The sequence below is a fragment of the Hylobates moloch genome, unplaced genomic scaffold (genome assembly GCF_009828535.3).
Source record: "Hylobates moloch isolate HMO894 unplaced genomic scaffold, HMol_V3 SCAFFOLD_16, whole genome shotgun sequence".
Classification (NCBI taxonomy): Eukaryota; Metazoa; Chordata; class Mammalia; order Primates; family Hylobatidae; genus Hylobates; species Hylobates moloch.
This window is the reverse complement of record NW_026652291.1, coordinates 43357302-43373063: the sequence shown is the minus strand read 5'-3', so window position 1 is coordinate 43373063 and position 15762 is coordinate 43357302. Positions and strand designations below refer to the sequence as shown.

Genomic DNA, 15762 nt, shown 5'->3' with positions numbered 1-15762 from the left:
TCTGTGAATTCAGAGACTTTAATTTAATTTTCCATTTGGCTCTCCTCACCCTTGTAAGCCATGATTTGCACTTCATGGTACAATGGGTCTTTCATGCCTGTCTTCCTGATAACCTGATGGATAAATGCCCTGTCCATTTTAGGACAAGATAGCAGCAGTGTGGTGGAGGGCATGGAGAAAAACAGGGAAGGTGGCTTGGCCTTCTGGTTTGTGGGTAACTGATCCTACTCCTCCTGCCCCCAATCTGCATCATGATGAATCTCAGAGATGGGACTTTCTGGGCAAGGTTCTTAACGGGTATGCTGGGGCAGACTGAGATAGCAGCCCAGAACTTCAGCCGCTTCTGAAACCTTTCATTTGTATTACTACAGTCTTTCCTCATACCCCATTTCCCTGCTTGCCCCAGGGTTTCAAGGAAAGGTGTCATAATTTACATGTCTACAGGATGGGCAGCTCACTACTGCTGTGGGTTATATGTCATGTAATATGCCCATCTCCTTTTGCAAAACCATGTTAACGGATCAGGGAGCTCTCTAGGCTCTGGGGTCAATCAGTCATTCATTCAGAGATGTTTACTGTCAATTTTGGTATAGGCAGAGTGGATGCAGGAAAGAACTAAGCAGGCGATGCCTCTGCCCTTGGAGAGCTTGCAGTCTAGTGGTGGCCAAGTAGGCAAGGAGACAGTGATAGGCTGCTGCTTGTTTAGAGGATCAGGAAAGTTTCCTTGAGGTGGTGGTAAAACGCCAGAACTCAAAGCCTGGAGAGAACGAGGCTGGTGACGTGGGGAGGATGAGAGTTCCAGACAGATGGAACAGCACATGCAAGCAGTCAGGATGTGGGGTGGCCAGGGGAGGGGGGAAGCTTGTCATATCTGAGGAAGAACAAAGGAGACAGGCTGGACTGTAGTGGTGGCAGATCCGTCTACTTAAATGTCCAATAATGCCTCAAAATTAACATCTTCGGACTTGAAATCCTGAGTTTTGCCTCCCTAAATCTATTCTACCTGCAGTCTTCCCCATGTTGCTTGAAGGCAGTTTCATTCTTCCAGTTGCTGGGGTCAAAAATCTCAGAAGTCATCTGTGACTTTTCTGTTTTCCACCTGAAATCCTATTGACTCTATCTTCAGGTACAGCCAGAGCCTGGCTCTCTGCTGGATTACTGAAATAGCTGCTCAGCGGTGGTCCTTCCACTTCTGCCTTTGCCTCTACAGACTCTTCTGGACATGGGAGCCAGAATGAGCTTTTTAAAGTATAATAAAGTATAAGCCAGATGATGTCTCATCTCTGCTCAGATCTCCCTTTTTTCTTAATATCTGAGTAAAGCACATCTGAAATGATGGAGAACAGAATGCAACGGAGATCAGAAGGGATCCTGCGTGATAGAGCTTGGGAATGGGGATGATCAGACCCATATTTATGCTTGCTAGGCCCTATGCTGTGTGCTGGTGGCACGGAGTTGAATGGGGAAAATGAGCTAGTGTAAAAGAACTTTGCGGGTGAAAATCTTTCATTCACCAGTTATTTGTTGAGCATAGTTATGTGCCAGACATCAGGCTCTGCACCAGGGACTGAGAGATTTATACGGATCCAGAATTTGATGGGAGAGGCAAGCAGTGAGTGACAGGTGCCACAGCGGGAAGCTTTTATAGGAGCACAGGAGGGGGAGTGAGTCTCACTTAAAAGTAAGCAAATATTTCGTTGTTGAATTTTTATCTTCTAGACAGCAGGGTCTGTAAGGCATCTATCACAACCACCTAGCCCTGCCATTTACAGATTGTGTTCCATACAGCCTCGGGTTAGGTGCAGAGGCGCGCTGCAGAAATGTCTGTGGTTTGGTAAACAGGATACTTTCCTGCTGATGGGCAGAATATTTGATTCCTTTTATTGGCTCTAATTATTGAGTTTCTGGCCAGAAATTTGAAGAAATGATTTCAGACATTGAAGAGGAAGGTTTAAGTCAAGTCTAAGGCCCTTGTTTCTGGTGGAGGAGATGGCGTTTCAGGGGGACAGGATTGCCTGCCCCCTCAGGACTGGTTCCTACTCCCGTGCCTTGAGGGACAATCAGTATCCTGCTCAGTTTTGCTCTCCTCCTCCTGATGTGCCCATGCCTGGTGGGGAAGGGTAGGTGCTCAGGAGAAGCATGCCCATGAATAAACATGACAGAAAGCTCAGGTTCTCCTGGGCTCACTTGGTGCCTGCCAGGTTGCTGAGACCCACAACCCATGTGTTGTCTTTTTTCTCAAACAGTTGTAAAAGTGCTCATTTGTAATGTAAGTTATTTCTTTAAAAGGCAAAATTTGGCACCTGGCATATATTTAACAACCTTAAGCAGAACTAGGAGCCAAATGTTCTATGTGGGGGTAGACGTCCAGTGGTCATTTCTTTAATAGTTAAGACAAAACGCTCCTGTATTGCCATATTCATCAAGGAGCCGCAGAGAACAGAAACAAACCTCAGGCCTGGAGTGGAGGGGTTCTTTAGAAACATCCAAGCACAGATTACGCAGGAGGGAATTTGAGTCTATATTGAATGTATTATTAACTCTCCTTGTATCTTAGAGGGTTTGATTTACACTAGTAATAACGTCTTTGTCCATTTTGTCTTTAGAGAGGAAATATTGAATGGAGACAGCTCTTGAAACAAATATGTCAGTTCCTAATGCAGGGATCTCATCCATGACTGTGCTCCCTGGGCCCATTGTAATTCACGCCGAGTGCGCCCTTAGTCATCTTTGGCAGTCATTGGGGATTGGGTCACAATTTCACCAAACATAATATCGGCTTTCTCTAAAAGAGAGTAGTGCAGCGTGGGCCAATGGATGCTTTGTTGTTCTTCCCCTCCAGAGTGGAGGGTCTCCGCTCAGCCCATCTGCGGTTTCTCACAGTGATAGTACTTCATCCACGCAGTCGCTGTCTCATGGAGGGGCGCCAGAGCTGTTGGTGGGGCTCTCGTACAATGCCACAACGGGGCGATTATCTGTGGAAATGATCAAAGGCAGCCATTTCCGAAACCTCGCTGTTAACCGAGCACCTGGTAAGTGTGAGTCTGTTCTCCCAGCTCTGGTTCTTCCAGAGGCAAGTGGAAAGCCCTGTCTGCTTTCATCTTAGTTCTTTAATTTTTACCATAAAAATGATCTTATTATGGCTTAAGCAAGCTTTCACAAAGAGATACCTCTGTATTTTTAAATGGCTTTCTATTTAATTAGACTTCTTTGCTATCTAGATGTATCTGGACATGAAATAGACTGGCCTGTGTGTCTATATTGTTTAAAGGAAAAGAATGAACAGCATTTTCAGCAACATAATGTGTATGCACAATTAAAATCTGCTAATATGTCCTAGGCCCTCAACTTTAAAGAAAAAGAGCTCTGGCTTTGGAGTAAGGCAGATCTGGGATTGAATTCCAGCTTTACCTACCACTTAACCAGTAGCTTTGATCTGATCCTGTGCAATTTATCCCTTTTCAGAACACAGCTAACTCATCTGACAAAAAAAGATATTAATAGTACCTTCCTGATGGAGTTGTTTTGGAGTTTAAATGAAATGATTTATTTAAAGCATTTAGTACCATGCCTACCACATAGTGAATGCACAAGAAATGTTAATGGTTGTGGTGGTGGCAGAGAAAGGAAGTAAAGGAGGCAGATCTGGGGCAATGCAGGACTGGCTCTCCAGGGGAACTGCAACTGAGATTGTAACTGGAAAGAGGGGTTCAAAGTATATCCCCAGAGCTGCAGTCCAAGGTTCAGAATGCCAGACTCAAAAAGCTGCTGTTTTCAGTTGCCTCAACAGCCTCTCACTATCTAGGAAGTTAGAGTCTGAACATTAGAAGCATGCTGTTAAAAAGTTAGCTTACCTTTTTATGATCTTGTTTTTCAGCAAAACAGCTTGAAAGTGGGACAGGAAGATGGTTTCTTTTTTGCTTCTGCCTTCTGAACCTCATACAAATACACCTAATTGGAGGACTTAATTTTGATCTGGAATGCTAGCTGCAAGAGAGTCTGAAAATGTTATTGAATTTCTAGTCTTTCAAGTCAGGAAGGTAAACTAGAAGGGAGTAGAGTGGAGGGCTAGGGAGCCTGCCCACCATGGGCACCAAACTGTTATTGAAAGAAGGATGAAATCAGTATATTTGTGGCAGGCTGAAAGAGTCAGTGGACTCAGGCCTCATGTGTCAGCAGCAGGTGAAGAACTAGGAGCGCCACTGGAAAAGAGTCATCTCCTACCACTGAATCTGGGCTCTCACTCTTTTTTTGCCCTTAACGGTGCTGCAGCCCACAAAGGATCTGTGGAATGGGGGTATCTTGTTAGTCAACTTGTATGAAAACCATTAGGGCAAATTAGTAAGGAATGCCCCAGCACTTTGGATAACAGAATAGACTGGGTTTATCAGCCATATTCTATGTCAACACTCAGAGCCACACGAGGGCTATTTAGAATGCATAATAGATGCTTATTATTAATTGCATAGCTAGACTCTTTTTGCTAGATACCAATTTGTTTTCCAGAATAGCTCTGAATTTACTAGAAATCTGTCTGGATTTACTGCTTTGCCTTCTGAACTTTTGCTAACCTCTTTTCCTGTCCTTCTGAGATCAGGTAAAGTCTGAACAATTTTTTAGGAACATGGTAGAGATGCAGAGAATGATGGGGTCGTGGATCACACAATCATGGCCTATTCAAGTCCATGCTGAGAAGCTTAATTTTGTATATTGGGTGGTACCAGGTAATCCAGAGGAGAGGTACATCATGGTGCTTGAGAAAGTACCAGCTGGAGGCCGACAAACCAAGGTGTGAATTCAGGCTCTGCCACTTATTATAATAGTTGTGAGTTACCGGTTGGGTGCGGTGGTTCAATGCCTGTAATCCCAGCACTTTGGGAGGCCGAGGTGAATGGATCATCTCAGGTCAGGGGTTCGAGACCAGCCTGGCCAACATGGAGAACCCCCATCTCTATGGAAAATAACAAAAATTAGCTGAGCTTGGTGGTGCATGCCTGTAATCCCAGCTACTTGGGAGGCTGAGGCCAGAGAATAGCTTGAACCCAGGAGGTGGAGGTTGCAGTGAGCCAAGATGGCACCACCGCACTCCAGCCTGGGTGACAGAATGAGAGTCTGTCTCAAAAAAACAAAAAACAACAAACAAACAAAAACATTGTGTTATGAAACTGTTCTGAATCTCAGTTTCCTCATCTATAAAAAAGGAGTCAGTATAGTATATACTTTATAAGTTGACATACCTGTAATACATGCAAAACTGTGATGTTGAGGAAGGAACTATTATATCTTAATAAATATCTATATAAATATGCTAAAGATGAAATTCTTGTAGCAAATATTTAAAACCAAATAGGAAGAAAAGGCAAGTCCTAATTTAGAAATTGATTTTATTCCAGAAGTTTAAGTCTATTTGGCATTTAGTACATGATTTGCCATAGGCGTAGTGTTGCAATAAAACTTAAAATGTAACTGACATGTTGTATCTTTGCAACCCATGGAATAGAAAACAATGCTGCTGTGATGCTAGTAATTAAAATAGAAACCCAATAGTGAAGACAAAAGTTTTTTGTCTCTGTAGAATGCTGGTACTTGAGGAAAAGCCAGTTTAATTAGGAAGGGATGAGAAAGTAGAAGGTTCCTTTGTGGAGCTTCTGAAAGGGACCTCTTGGAATTTTCAAGGGCTTTAGATGTCGACGGCCTTGGTTTTTCATTATGTCTTGCTTCATTATAGCACTCACACTACTTTGACAGTTACATGGCAAGCTTGGGATACATTTTTAGTTCCCATATGGAAGAGAACAAGAGAGAGAAAGAATGAGGGGACACGAGTTTTATGAGGTAACTGAGAAGAGTTGGAAGGAAGAGAGGGAGAAGAAGAGAGGACAGGAGCCAGGAGAGGAATGGAGCTGTGAGCGGGGAAAGGCGGAGGCCGCGTGCCAAGTGCACCGCTCCCCACGGCAGAGGGAGAGCCAGCAGCAGCCGGGGTCCTGCTGCGGAGTGCACCACAGGGTCGCCGCCGGCCAGGGGAACTTGTACCACTGAGGGCCACGACAGCTTGTGGTTGAGGCTCTCGGCTGAGGTGCAGTTACCTCCTCCATGAGCTCAATCCTGCCCGACGGGGCGGTCATGATCACGTAAAGAATGGTTCTTAGGGAAGTGTGAAGGGAAATAGGTTGAGCCTGAGTGTCAGGAACTTTTCTTCTCTTGAATATTCTTAAGGTTTTACATGTTGCTGGAAAGAGAGACAGTGGCTAGGATTTAGAAGTGAGAATCTTTTTGCCTCAAAATATATCATAAAACAAAAGGCAACTTTGAATTCACCAACCTGACCCAGTTAGATAATCGGATATTTTTTAAACTTTTCCTCCTAAGTAAGACAGAGGAACTGAACAAACAGTAGATGAAGTTCTTCTCCTCTTTTGGGGTCTTAGAAGAAATAAGCCACTGAGATAGAAACCCCCTCCCCTTCTGAGGTAAAATCCTTGGGCGAGAGGGCTCCTTTCTCTGGTGGGCTGGAGCTAGTAGGCGCAATAATAGAAATGTGAGTCTCCGCCGGCTCCAACCAGAGCCTCCACTGCACAGCCCCCAGCATGGCTAAATTGAAAAATTTGCACCAAGTATTGGTGAGGATGTGGAGAATACATTCTTGGTGGGAGTGTAAAATGGAGCAACCACTTTAGGAAAAGGCGTAGAAGTTTTTTTTTTTTTTTTTTTTTTTTATAAAACTAAACATGCACTGAGAATCTAGCAGTTACATTCTTGGGCAGTAACCGATCAGTCAAAAAAGAAAAAAAGACCCATACGAGAATGTTTATAGCAGCTTTATTCATAACGACAAAAACTAGACAGTCCTCACGCCCATCTAGAGAAGAGTGAATAAGCAAATTAAGATACACTTATATAATTGAATACTATTCAGCAATAAAAAGTAATAAAACGTAGGCATTCAACAGCATGGAGGGATCTCACAAACTTACTGAGTTACCTACTGCTTGATTCCGTTGGTAAGAAGTTCTGCAGTAAGCAAAACTACTCTATAGTGGGGAAAAAAAGCAAAGGAGTGGTTGTGTCAGGAATGGTATTGGTGCTAGGATGTACTAGGTAGGGACATGAGGAAATGTTCTGGGGTGATGGGAATATTCTGTATTTTGTTATTCTTTAAAATTTTTTATCTATATATTGATAGGGATGTGAGTTAAATGGATGTATGCATTTGTCAGAAGTTGGTGAATGGCACTGAGCTTTGTACACTTCACTATAGGTAAATTTTACCTTAAAAAAGAACTGTAAAATATTAAACTCTAGCTAATGAAATGCATGTTGAAATTTTTAGCATTGAAGAGCAACAATGGCTACAATTAAAATGGATTAATGGATGAATAGAGGCACAGATATGTGAGAAAATAAAAAAATAAAACAATTGAAAACTTAAGGTGGTGGGTATATGGACCTCCACTGTACAATTATTTCTAATGTTCTATATATTTTAAATTTTAGGTATAAAATACTGGGGAATACAATCTAGTGTGGTATGAAGTAGATAAGCTGGGTCAAGTTGGTAAAAATAAAATATGAGTCTTAGCCATGGATAGGGACTTTTGTGGTTGGCAATACTTTTTGTTTTTGTTTTTTTTAATTAGAGTGATTGAGATGTCACTCTATTTCCCTAGATAAACCTTGGATCAGAAAGACGGGGTACTGGCTGGGCTTGGTGGCTCATGCCTGTAATCCCAGCACTTTGGGAGGCCTAGGTGGGCAGATCACCTGAGGTCAGGAGTTTGAGACCAGCCTGGTCAAAATGGTGAAACCCCATGTCTACTAAAAATACAAAAAATTAGCCGGGCATGGTGGCAGGTGCCTGTAATCCCAGCTGCTTAGGAGGCTGAGGCAGGAGAATTGCTGGAACCTGGGAGGTGGAGGTTGCAGTGTGCCAAGATTGCACCACTGCACTCCAGCCTGGGCCACAGAGTGAGATTCCATCTCAAAAAAAAAAAAAAAAGGGGGGTACTGAGCATCTGAACCTGAGGGTATCTTCTATAGTGTCCTCCATAAACCACTCCATCACAAGGGAAAGTATTTGGCTGGGCATTTCTTCTTTTCTAACTTCATTTCTATGTATCTATCTGTCTATCAATCAATTATCTTTCGGTGAAAATGCCCATGTTATAAAGTGTTGTGATTTTAAAAAAAAATCATATATGTGGGCTAAGGAAAATAAAATAGGCTATTTGAAAATTACTGTCACTAGCCTATAGAACCTATTTATAAACATATATAAGTGCGGTAGCAGCATGAACTTACCTTAGTGCAAATCAAGTAACGACGTGCCAAACGTCACGCCAGCCATTTTCAAGGTCATGTCTCATTTACTACGCGTGGTCAGTGTTCAAAACTATTGTTGCTATTAAGATGGTATAGGGTAGTCTACAAATCTTCTAATGGCAAATGATAACCTCCAGGTCTCTCCCTGGCTAATGGTCCAGATGAAAAAGCAGTGTATAGTGTCTAGCAGACATCTGAAATCCTGATGTGCACTTACAAATGCTTTTGGAAAAGTTAGCAGTAAGAGTTAGAAACGTTTGATCATCTTTTGAATTTGGCTTCACGGGAAAGCAATTCAATAACAACTTTGCAGCTCTATTCTGTTCTTATCCTAGCCCTGCTATCCAACTGCTGCATGGCCTCAACATTTGATTTAACCTCTCTGAATTACATTTTCCTTATTAAATGAGGTTAACAAGCTAGTGTTACAGATATACTGCTGTGTTTCAAAAAAGTTAGCTATTGTGTTGACAGGTTCTTTTTCTCCATCTTCATCTTTGCTATGTCTCCTTCTACAGTGTATTACTGCATTGTGTATATATGTGTATATGTACAGATATAATGGTCCTTGTCAAAAACTGTCATTAAGATGTTCCCTCCAGTTAAAAACAAGTTCCCCAGCTTCTCAGCATGTGCATGATTAGCCACACATGATAATTACACCCCAAATGATAATACTTAACAGCAGCAGCTGCATATTAACCTTGTTAGGCACTCACAATAGCAGAGACTAAAGGAAAGAAAAACAAGCAAATCAAGCTCCCTCATGTTTTGTGTGAAGAACAAGTGGGATTCAGAAAGTGTGCTCTACAGAGTGCAGGGAAAAAAAGACTCAGTGAAAATGAATATATATGAGACATATGACCTTCTTTTAGAATCCTGGTCCAGTTTTTGTTAAATATAGTGTATTAAGAGCCACTGTCTGCTCAGAGTCATGGCCATTTCATATGAAAATTTAGATGAGGCACTAACTTATTGAGTGCATAGGTGATATTCCTTTTTCTACATCAACTCATTTAATTCTCACAATGATATCAAAGTTAAAAATATTAAAAGCAATAGGAAAGAAAAGATAGTTACCATGGTGTATTAGTCTGTTTTTATGCTGCTGATAAAGACATACCCAAGACTGAGTAATTTATAAAGTAAAAGAGGTTTAGTGGACTCACAGTTCCACGTGGCTGGGGAGGCCTCACAATCATGATGGAAGGCAAAAGGCATGTCTTACATGGCAGCAGACAAGAGAGAACTTGTGCAGGGAAACTCCCCTTTATAAAACCATCAGATCTCATGAGATTTATTCACTATCATGAGAACAGCATGGGAAAGACCTATGTCAATTATATTGCAATAAAGATGTTAAAAAACCCAGTTACCTACAGAGGAATCACAGTAAGACTGAGGACAGACTTTTTAACAACATTAATAGAAACCAGAGGACAATGGGAAAAGAATATCAAAGTATTGGGAGAAAAATACTCAGCTTAGCATTTTGTTCCCTGAGTGAAGGAAAAATAAAGATATTTTCCACAAAGTTTGACAGAGTTTTTCATTAGAAAAAAGCAACTAAATGATGCAATTGAGAAAGAAAGCAGTTGAAATTAGAAGGAAGTAATGAGAAGCAAGAAGGAAGAATGAACAAATAAATTGGTTAACATGTAAGTAAATGTAGGCCTGCATGGATTGCATAAAGCAAAAACAGGAGCAGTAGGAAAAATGACTAATATTGGGGTACTACCACAAAATGGTAATAAAATTCTAGGCAGAAATTACGTAAATATGGGAACAGGAGAGTGTCTCCAAATGATTTTTGACAAGGCTGCCGAGACCATTCAAAGGGAGAAGGATAGTCTATTCAACCAATGGTGCTAGAAAAAGTGGATTTCAACCTGCAAAAGCATGAAGTTGGATCCTTACCTAACACCATATATAAAAATGAACTCAAAATGGATGAAAGACCTAAATATAACACCTAAAACTATAAAACTCTTTGAAGAAAACATAGGGAAAAAACTTTATGACCTTGGATTTGGCAGTGATTTCTTGGATATGACAACAAATGCATAGGCAACAAAATTAAAAATAGACAACTGGACTTCATGTAAGTTCAAAAATTTTATGCATCAAAAGAGAATAGAGTAAATAGACCACCCGTAGAATGGGAGAAAATATTTGCAAATTATATATCTGATAACAAACTAATATCCAGAATATATAGAGAACTGCTAAAACTCAACAACAAGACAATGTGTGTTTAAAAAATGGATTAAAGACTTGAGTAGACATTCCTCCAAAGTTGATATATAAATGGCCAATAGAAATATGAAAAAATGCTCAAAATCAATCATCAGGAAAATGCAAATCAAAACTACAGTGAGATACCACCTCATACCCATTAGGATGGCTACTATAACACACACACACACACACACACACACACACACTAACAAGTGTTAATGAGAATGTGGAGAAATTGGAGCCCTTGTCCATTACTAGTAGAAATGTAAAATGGTACAGGTCCTGTGGAAAACAGTATGACAGTTCCTGAAAAGATGAAAAATAGAATCACCATATAACCCAGCAAATCCATTTGTGGGTATGTACTCCAAGGAATTGAAAGCAGGGTCATGTTCATAGCAACATTATTCACTATAGCTAAAATGTGGAAGCAGCCTAAGTGTCCATTGAGGGATTAATGTATGAGCAAAATGTGGTATGTGCATATAAGGAATACTATTCAGCCTTAAAAAGGAAAAAAATTCTCACATATGCTGCAGTATGGATGAACCTTGAGGACATTATGCTAAATGAAATAAGCCAGTCACAAAAAGACAAACACTGTATGATTCCACTTATAAGAGGTATTTAGAGTAGGAAAAAAAATCATAAAAGCCAGTAGAATGGTGGTTGCCAGGGGGTGGAGGAGAGGGAAATGGGGAGTTATCATTTAATGGATATGGAGTTTCAGTTTTTACAAGATGAAAAGAGTTCTGGAGATGGATGGTGGTGATGTTGTACAACATTCTGAATGTATTTAATACCACTGAAATGTACACTTTAATATGTTAAAATGGTAAATTTTGTTTTGTGTATTTTAACACAATTTTTTAAAATTGAAAAAAATACACTGGAGAGAGATCAGAGGATATTGCAAAACCAGGTTATGAGTAAGACATATGAGAGCTGGATGTTTAGACTGATGTTGCTTCAAGGAAAAGAAATACTAGTATTAAAATGAAGAGATTAGGAGGCTGTATGTATGTGGGAGCAGGGAGTTTATGGGAAATCTCTGTACCTTCTGCTCAATTTTGTTAAGAAACTAAAACAGTTCTAAAAAATAAAGTCTATTTAAAAAATTAAGAGATTTAAAAATAGAAGAGAGTGGAGATTTTGATTAATTTTAGACATTAAACCAAGTGAACATATTAAAATTTTAATCTTTTAAACCAATAGAGGGAATAAATGAGAATAAAGCAAATGTAACCAATTCAATAGAAAGCAGAGAAAATATTTTTTAAAGTGTAGAAAAATGCATGATAAATAGAAAGCACAAACCAAACAGTAAATATAAATCAAAATATGTCAGTAGTTATAATAAATATAAAGGGACAAAAATTGCTATGTAAAAGATAGATATTAGATTAAGGTCTCTCTCTTTTTCCCAGTCCCTCCCTGCCCCTCTTCCTCACACTGCCTCCATAGTATAAACACACTACAGTTTATACTGGGTCCACCTAGCTTTATAATATATAAGGAAGGAAGCCATTAATGACCAATAAATTGGGCTTAGCTCAGGAATGCAAGAATGATTTAATATTAGGAAAATCTGCCAGTGTAATTCACCATATTAACTGGTTTATGAGAAAGCCTTATGATAATCTCAGTAGATGCAAATAGAAGCTTTTGATTAAAAAATAAAATTTTTGAAAAAATTATGATTATCTCAATAGATGCAAAAAGTTGCTTTTGGCAAAATGCACTCTTCATTACTGACAAAAATCTTAGCAGATGTGTAATAGAAGATGTATTAATATAGACTAGGCTATGATGTAATGACGATTAAACCCTGCTGACTCAGGGGCTTCACACAGCACAAGCTTATTTCTCCTTTGCATTACAGTCCAAAGTAGTTATGTGACTCTTCTCTAAGCTGTAACTGAGACATACAGGCACTCCCCGTTTACTGAGGTGATGATATTCAACATGTGACCTCCATTGTTGGCATGCAAAGGGAAGAGACAGCATGGAAGATTTCTTGCTTGGGTGGGAGTGGTTGAATATAACCATGATTGAAGGTGACATTTATCACTTCTCATATTCCATTTTTCCGAACTCAGTCACATGGCTCAGATAATTCAAATCTGGTATAAAGACCACACCCTTAATTTGATATTTGACCTGAATTAAATATCACATTATTCACCTGAGAAAGTTTACTGGGCCTTTGTGGCTCAAAGCCTTTTAAAATCTCTTTCTTCAGAGATCCGGAATCAGTCAACTCTTCCAGCCAGGTCTGAATTTCTGTATTTTCTCTTTTTTCTTCCATACTGGTCAGTTCTTTCCCAAGCTTAACTTTTCCCCTCTTCCTCCTAAATGCAGCCAGTAGTACTGAATATACTTCTAACACTCCATTTTTCAATTTCTTTTTTTAGAGCAACAAACTCATTAGGCACATGTTCTTTATTCTAAGTTATAGCAGGTGGAAGTTTTACCATCTCATAATATGGATTATGGATCTTCACTATTATATCCTCTGATATTAGTTTATTCATTACCTGATACCCAACTTCTAGACCAATCCCCAATCTTATTTTATTTTTATGATAGCAACATTCCAGTTCAGGTTAGCAATTACTTTATCAGTCACATATTTTCAGGAAAATAGCAAATATTCTAGGTATGTTTGATCAGAAGTTATTATCAGGTTTAAACATTGGAAGACAAGGGAGTAAAGATCAGGAAGACTGTTTTCAGGAAGTTCAGGAGTATAAGGCATTACAGGAGAGATGTCAACAGGCTCTGAACTGTTTGCACACAGGATAGGTGATTTTTTTTATAGGGATCTTTGATCAATATGGGCAAAATTTTTCCATTCTCATCTAATGATGACTATGGGCAAAATTTTTCCATTGTCATCTTCTCATGCCTACACATGCCTGCAACTGGTTCTAGAGTACTGGGGCTCTCTCTCCTTCCACTTTCCTGTCTCTTGCCGTAGCTTTCTTTAGTGTAACCTTACTGATAATAGACTATGGGAATGTCATTTTAAGGGTTTAAATCTTTCACCCAGGAAAGATCTTAGAATGGTGGATATCGTAGTAAATATCAATAACTAATAATGTGGCACAGAAAGAAACTTGCTCAACTTGACAGTGGATATTTTACAGAAATCTATACCAATTCTTAATCCTCAAATCCCTTTATAGTCAAGAACAAAATAAGGATTCCCACCAGCAGTTTTGTTTAATATTAGACTGGAAGCTTGAGGCAGTTCAGTATAATAAGAAAAATAAATAAACATTTAAAGATAGGAAGAAATGAAGCTGCCATTTATTATTTGTAGAAAATCTGATTATCAACATTAAAAATAAATGAAAATCTATAAAATAATATTTCTTATATAAAATCAGTTGTGTTATAATACATCAGCAACAATCAGAAAGTGGAGCTTTAAAATGTTACTATTTATAATAGGAACAAAATATCTAAGATACCAAAAAATAATAAAAGATAAATATGAAAATTACAGAAAAACAACAGAACTTTATGAAAGGCAAAAAGGGAAGCTATACACACACACACACACACAAGCACACACACATCTATATATACTATGTTCATTAGCAAGAATATTCCATATTGTAAAAACAAGTTTTTTTCCAAATTATATGTCCAGTACAATACCAACCAGAATCCCAAGTGTTTCTTAGTATTTTTGTTTTAGTTTTTTTTTTTATTATTTTGTTTTGTTTTTTACAGAGCTTGGCAAACTCATTCTAAAATTCATACTCAAGAGCCAATTAAATCAAGCAAGAGAGTAGAATAACTAAAATAGCTTTTAAAAGGATGGTAGAGGGATTATCCCTAGCAGATAGCAAGACATGTTATAAAATGATTATAATAAACATTGTCAGACTTAGGGAAAGACACTGAAGCTTGGAAACTTGATATTTGACAGACATGGTATTACAAATTAGTGGGGAGATAATAGATTATTTAATGAATAATCCTTCCCATATAGAAAAAAATTTAGATCCCTACCTCACACCACATGCAAAGCTCAATTACAGCTGTATTAAAGATGAAATGTGAAAAATAAGATCTTAAGATTCAGAAGATAATATGGGAGACTATTGAGTTTGGGTATGGTTTCTTTTAAAAAGCATCAACTTAAAAGAAGACACCAATAAACCTGATTCCAAAAAATTTAAACATTTGTACTACAAATGACTGTAAATAAAGCTGAAAGGCAGGTAGAAGGTAGTAGCAATTAATACAACTAGCAAAGATTTTGTGTCTAGAATTTGTAAAGAGCACAGTCATTCACTTCTAGGTATATCCCAGAGAAATTTTTGAATATTGATATAATGCAAAATAGAGAAAAACATTCACTGAAATCTTTTTAATTCTTGGTAGTTATAAGCAATTAAATGTTCATTAACAGAATGAAAAAATGAATTATAATTTATTAATACATTGGAACATTACACACAGAAGATAAAATAAATGAATCACATACATGTATACATAGAGATAATATAAAAAATTAATGGTAAATTAAGTTTCAGAAAGACATACACTACAATGTTAAATTTTCTAATGTGAAAAATTCTATTAAATATATTTTGGACACCTGTATTTACACATTGAAAGTTTAAATACATATATGGAAATGATAAACTCCAAATCCAATATAGTAGTTACCTTTGTTGAGAAAAGAAGTTGGACAGGATCCCAAAGATGGAGACTAAAGGATCTTCAGTTGCAATGTTTTATTTCTTAAAAATCAATGAAAAGTCAGAAACATTAGTAGCATATATGACAAATTCTAAATATGCTGTCAGTTTGTGTGATATTTTTTATTTTCATATATGTTTAAAATCGTTTATACATATTAATAAATTAAAAGGGAAAGTTAAATGGCCAAATTCCTTTCTCTTACCCTGTATCCCAGAGATTCATAGTTCCTCTGACCCCCAGGCCAAGGCTCAGCTCAGCAATTGGTAGAAAATCATGCTGCAAATGGGTAGGTATTTTGTGGGGGCTGTTTAACTACTGGGTACCATGTTGTTTCTTTGGAAAAATGCCTTCTGAGTTCCAAATGACGTACTTTTGTGCCATAATAATTTGGGGATTACGTACTATTATAAATATTTTAGTACAAGCGGCACCTTCCTTTAGCAAGAAAAAGGCAAGTGACTAGTAAAACAGTTGACAGGGCTG

The 15762-nt window shown here is 38.4% G+C and overlaps 1 protein-coding gene across 9 annotated transcripts in view; it reads left to right on the top strand.

Moving 5' to 3' along the window:
* Positions 1-15762, top strand: part of SYT16 (synaptotagmin 16) — a 322403-nt gene that overhangs the window by 275376 nt on the left and 31265 nt on the right. For 6 of the 9 annotated variants that reach the window (XR_009210272.1, XR_009210271.1, XM_032179303.2 and 3 more), the window contains one exon: positions 2843-3032. The exons of 2 other annotated variants lie outside the window; for them this stretch is intronic. Coding sequence is in view for 5 of the 7 variants with exons in the window: in XM_032179303.2 (XP_032035194.1) it covers positions 2843-3032 (190 nt within the window). In the remaining 2 variants the exon portion in view is untranslated. Of the gene's footprint in view, positions 1-2842; positions 3033-3877; positions 3990-15762 lie in introns of those variants that run through there. One more of the 9 variants, XM_058429525.1, reaches the window with a different exon arrangement.